General features: G+C 42.1%; 1 protein-coding gene across 2 annotated transcripts in view; it reads left to right on the forward strand.

The window, feature by feature from the left end:
- Positions 1 to 5,738, forward strand: part of MSRB3 (methionine sulfoxide reductase B3) — a 176,193-nt gene extending 170,455 nt beyond the window's left edge. For both annotated transcript variants that reach the window (XM_066258196.1, XM_066258197.1), the window contains one exon: positions 2,523 to 5,738. In XM_066258196.1, coding sequence (XP_066114293.1) covers positions 2,523 to 2,687 — 165 coding nt within the window. In that variant the 3' untranslated portion in view covers positions 2,688 to 5,738. The remainder of the gene's footprint in view (positions 1 to 2,522) is intronic.
- The last annotated feature ends 262 nt before the right edge of the window (positions 5,739 to 6,000 follow it).

A 6,000-nucleotide genomic window follows, 5' to 3' on the forward strand; every position in this document is an offset into this window, starting at 1 on the left:
TACTCCTAAATGGCTTCAAGTATGTCCTAACTGTGCTCTATTTTTGGAGTAAGGTATCTAGAAGTGTTTTCTGAATATGCCCAAGAGATGATGAATAAAGGCAATATTATTTCTTTTGCCCAGATGGCTGTATTGAGTCATTAAAAACAAAACAAACAAACAAAGACAACAAAACTATCTGAAGCTTTTATGCGAAAACACCACCTCTCAGATACCAAGTGCTCAAAGTGCCGGAGCTGCACGTGAGCTCAGTAACTGTGCACACACACTGGTCATCGAGGACACTGGTTCCCACCAGCCTGCACTCTGACTGTTTCAGCAGGCAGAAATCAGTGTTTTCCTGTGTCCATTGGGTAAGCATATATATTTTTTTACTGGTGCATCTTAGCTGCCAATGCCTGAAAATTTGGCCTCAGTTGTTTATAGAAAGGAAAAGCAATCTGAGCTGTCAGCCTTGATATTACCTAAACCTACATAGAATGTAGTAAAATAATGCAAGATTTGTTTTTTAGGCCTGTTTCATATTTTCCAGGCAATAGATCAAATCAGTTCAGGGTTCATTTTTAGTTCTTTAATAAGCTGACACAGTATGTTGGCAGTGAAGTAAGAATGCACTTTTAACATGGAAGTGCCGTGGAGGCAAACTTGCTATTTGTGCTATTTATTAATAACTAGAGAACCCTTGAGAACTGAGTATAGCACTTTCAATGAAGAAACTAAGATTCTAGATCTTTCCCCATTTTAATGAGCACTGTCCCTCAGTTCTCTCTCAACATCTCCATTTAGTATCTTAACTCTATTCCTTTGTGAATTCCTACTTCCTTTTTCTGCAATTTATAAGTGTTTTTGCACACCAAAGTGAGAAGATTTAATAAATCACCTGTACGCCTCTTCGCTCATGTTCTTCCCTAACTCTTGACTCTTCTATGAAATACCCTCCCCTAGACATCTAATTCTTCATGGTCTTCAAGACCACAGTCACCCCAGGGAAGCTGTCTACAATGTCAGCCTCACTTCATATCCCTTTTTTTACCCTTAACATTTATTTCTACTGCCAGACTTTACAGTTCCTTTATGTCCTCGTGTACATATTATCTGTCTCTCCTACTAGGACGTAAGACCCATGAGGCCAGGGATTGCCCTGTATCTCCAGAGTCTGGGGCAGTGCCTGGCATATAGCAGGTGCTCCATAGTTATGAAATGAATGAATGGTAGTAATCTGCCCCAAGGTTTGGTTTCTTTGTTCCACGACAAGTAATGTGCTTTCCCAGCCTGTTTGAATGTGGTACACTGATGGCTCCATATCCTTCACCCCCATCCCTGCTGAGAAAGGTAGGAGGTAGTCAGTGGGACCTGTGCTGTTGTCTCCTGGAGCCGTACCCAGCATTGAGCAGTCGGCGCAGGGCTTTCTTCAGTGAGCCAGCCTTTCCAGAGTCATGTTCTCTGGGCTGCATTTCTCTAAAATACCATCAAACCAGCCTTCCCTCTGCCTCTCTCTGGATTCTGTGCCTCTTCTCCTTCCCCAGCTTTTTGGATAGTCAGTAACATGGATCTGAACTAACAGCTTATTCCTTCTTCACATAATAATATAATTCATGTGAGTAAAGAAGCCAGCATGAGGCCGTGGCCAGTTAGCTCAGTCAGTAACAGCATCATCCTGAAACACCAAGGCTGTGGGTTTGATCCCCAATCAGGACACATATAGGAAGCAACCAATGAGTGCACAACTAAATGGGACAACAAATAAATGCTTCTCTCTCCCTTTCTATTCCTCACCCTTTCCTTCCCTCTCTCTGTCTCTCTAAAATCAATCAATAAATGAAAAAAATAAGAAATGAAATATCCAAAAAAAAAACACCCCAAAAATAAAAAAAAAGGAAGAAGCCAGCATGGCACTCCACCTATTGGAAACCAGAAAAAAAGATTGTGTGGACTAGCAATGTTTGCGTTCGCTACACTTGGCAGTCCTGGCGGTCATGACAAATCTGTTGAGCCTTGCCATTGCTTTGCTGGGTTCCGAGAATATCCAGTACTCCTCTGATGTAAAGTTTTACTGCCCATGAAAGCAAACATCGCCTCCGTCATGGCCAGTTAAACAGTATCTTTTACAGTGGACTTCTGCATATCTGAAACCCACCCATCCAAAGCCACAAGTAATGCTGGGGTTGGGGGTGAGATTTTATTCTGCCGTGTTTCTTACAAGAGGAGATCAAGGGTCACTCAATTCATAAAATAACTGCAGTCCTTTTTCAGCTGGCTGAGAGATTTCACAGATCAGAAAATACAGTGGCTCCTAAATGATTTCTGATATGCACAATTCTCGTGTTTTTTCTTCTCAGCATGTGGTGCAAAGCCTGCCAGAACCTATCTTTGCAGCTATTGACAGGCGGATTAGAAATCATCCGCGATGGTTTCCATCATTTCCCTACAGCCTGGTCATCCATTTAAACCACTTAGTGTGAGTTCCTCTCAAAGCCTGCTTTGTGTACGCTTTTCGCTTACATTTTGCTCTTCTCTTTCAGTGTGGTGCTCACCTTGGGCACATTTTTGATGACGGACCCCGTCCAACTGGCAAAAGATACTGCATAAACTCGGCTTCCTTGTCTTTCACGCCTGCAGACAGCAGTGGAGCCACCGCGGGCAGTGGGGCCGGCAGCCCAGCCCCAGCCGACAAAACGGAGCTGTAGAGTCTCGGGGAGCAGCGGAGACAAGTGTACTTATGCACAGCTATTCACGGAGTTCAACATTGTCTATCTTAGATATATTTTTTCAAAAAATATATATATAAGGGCGGTTTTGTGCTATTGATATATTTCTCCTTTTGCTTAAACAGAGTCTCTGGCCACATATGTATTTTGCTATTAAATAGATCCAGAACTGTTTATAACTTTAGCCAGTGCAGACAGCTTTGGGAAACTTCTTCACATGCCACTAAGTATCATTTGGCATTGTTTTCTTCATGCACATAGCTTCTTTTGAGACCTCCCCCCCATTTGCTTAAGAGGCAGAAAGTACTTGGTCTTCAAACCTGGAAATTGAGGTCTCCTTTCCAGTGGAGAGACCAGGGCTGAGAAGCGAGGGTGCAGAGACCTGCCAGACACATGGCCCTGAGGCATTTGTACAGATAAGGACGGAGTGATGTCTTCTGAGACTTCTTAGCTTTGTGGACAGTTTGAGCTAAGGTCGTTTATTCTCACTGAAAGGGTGTGAAGGTCTAAAGTCTTTCCTTATGTTAAATTGTTGCCAGACCTGAGGGGCGCACTAAGCTTGTGGTGGAGAAGTAAACATTACCTCACGGGTAAGCCTCCATTTGATTTTCCATTGAAAACATTGGAATGTAAGACAACTGTAAAATGTGGAGCCCCGTTTTGTCCAGAGTTCACAAAGAAGAACACCTGCCATTGCCTTTTATAAATCTGTTCCCCCACACCTAATACCAGCTGCATCTGGAAGGGCATTCTGGTGAATTCCACCGTCTAGAATAAAGTATTGGGAACAACGCACTTCATCAGGGCAGCAGCAATAAGAGAGCAGGGGAGACCAAAGAGGAAGTCATGGGTACTGAAATATTCAGTACTATGCAGAAGAGCTGACCCGGTACTAACAGTACCAAATAGGACCAGGAGGGCGGGGCTTAGTGCACAGGTTCAGGTGGGGTCTGGAAAGATGATGGGGGTTCAAATAGAAATAGTCAGGAGCTCCAGTCCCGCCCTCGACACTAATCTGTTGTGTGGCTAGAGACAACCCTTTAGCATCTCCCTGCCTGTTCTTCATGTATAAACTGGCACTTTTAATATTTGTAAAATAATTGACACTCTCAGGGCACAACTATTATATTGCTATCCAGTTAAGATCAGTGTTATAAAATTACTGATCTGGTTCTAATTGCCTCAAAGGCCTAAACCCAGGCATTTGAAATGGAAAGAGGCAGAGAGGAGGCTGACATAGTTGATTGGTATGGAAACAGTTGGGCTAAGAGCCAGAAATTTTCTTTGTAGAAGCATGGCTGGTTTTACTCTGAGAAGCTCTGCTCAGTTGCTGTGTAACATTTAGTCTGGTGGAATGGATGTCATTGTACACACTAAAGTTTTCACGGATATGAGCCATGTGGATACAAGTTGATTTCGCTGTAGCCAGGTGTGAGGGCACAGTTTATGGCTGATATATTTTGTGTTTGTAGCCATGAATACTAATCCTGAAATGTCATTTTTTAAAATTAATACTTTTGTAAATCTTTGAAAATTCATGAAAATTGACATCTTTCTTTATATGTACCAAGACAAAAATAAGAAAGGGGGACACTTGACAGTTTTAAAGAAATAATGAGAAATTAAAATGAAAAGTTGTGGCAAATCAAAATGTCAGTATGGTCGTGTCCACATTCTTATATGTCTCTACCAACTTCCTGGTGAGGCCCTGACATCCTGGTGACTCTTCCTTGTCATGTAAGCTACAACTTTGCAGTTCCTAGTAAGTTATGCTCCTCCTCCCTTAGCTCCCAGATGTTTTCCCTCAGGCCCTGGGGGTGACTCGGGAATTTGCAGGTTTCACTCCCCTATAGAAGTGAGATACAAAATTTAAGATCATTGAAGCCTCCGCAGCCAGACCATCTTAGAAGCCATTCTCAACCTTTTTCCAACCTCACTGAGGGAGCCCCAGCACTTCCCTGTGACCCAGCTATCCCATCCCACATGGAGTTGGCCAAAGAAATAAGTATCCCAGGACATTTCCTGTCACAGTGTGAAGTCCGTCCTTTGAGGGGGGCCACAAAGCACTTTTCAGATTGCTCCAGTTATGTGTGGTGGCCTGCCCCGGGGTTTGTTTGACAGGAGCCACAGTGTTGGGAGAGACAAGGAAGATAAATGAGGGGCTTCTTTCCTCTTTCCAGAGACCCCAGGGTCTCATTGTTCCTTTATTTTTATTGTAAGGCTTAACATTTCCCTCAGAAAACTCTCTTTCTAATCCTACGTCTTTGTTTCACGGAAAGCCAGTTTTTATTCTACCACGTTTTCCTGCATCAACTTTAAGAAAATGTAACATCCATCGAAAAAAAAATGTGAGGTATATGCATGTGGTTTAATTCCAGATTGCTTTTGAGTTTAAGTGGTATCAAATTTCAGTGTATTTCTGTCTTATGTTAAGGAAATATATTACTAAAATGTCAGTGAGCAATAATGTCAGCTGTCGAGCACTAGATTTATTTTTGCAGGATATGGAGTGCAATGAACTGAGTCAATATGGTGAGGTGTATGTGATCTGTGGGAGTTATGCCATTTAGCATAGGAAATGTATGGGACTTTCCCTCTCTGCTCTCCAGCCCTTACTGTGCCTTTAGGAGATGCAGGTTTCTGCTGGTGTGCAAAGTATGTCCAGACAGTCAATGCAGAATGGATCTGAAGAAAGCACCAGTGTATACTGTATTAGAGAGCATTTCTCTGTGTTTAAATGTTTCACTTCTTAGCTGCATTTAAATTCTTTATGCAAATAACATAGTAATTTAAAAGCCTCTCCATGTTAACTGAATTGAAAATGTCTTGCTTTACATACAGACTAAGATAGAAAGGATTATCAGTTGTTCGAAAGATCAAATATTACTTTTGCCTTAGATAGCTTTGTAACAATTTTTCTTCAAACAATTCAAAACTTTTGAAAATGATATGAAATTTTCATTAAAAAAGCCCTTTTCCTATGTCTATTGTATACAGGAATTATGCAATAAAATTCCTTTATAAAAATGTTTTCTTGTCTGATTCCTAAAGACTATTTTTAGCACAGATGCATGGACCACCCATTGGAGTTTGCAGTAGGCTGCTCTCTACCTCCTTACTCAGCTGACAACCCTGTAGTATATAGAGAGGGCCTTTGCCAGCTGGGGTTCTGACAATGGGGTTGACTCCAATTCTCCATACCCCAAGCGCCAGGAACGGCCTCCAGGGATTCAAAACATTGGAGGAAAGGGAAACATTTGCAGAGTTACTCAACCTTCACCTCACCTCAGCA

The sequence above is a fragment of the Saccopteryx bilineata genome, chromosome 2 (assembly GCF_036850765.1).
Source record: "Saccopteryx bilineata isolate mSacBil1 chromosome 2, mSacBil1_pri_phased_curated, whole genome shotgun sequence".
NCBI classification, from domain to species: domain Eukaryota; kingdom Metazoa; phylum Chordata; class Mammalia; order Chiroptera; family Emballonuridae; genus Saccopteryx; species Saccopteryx bilineata.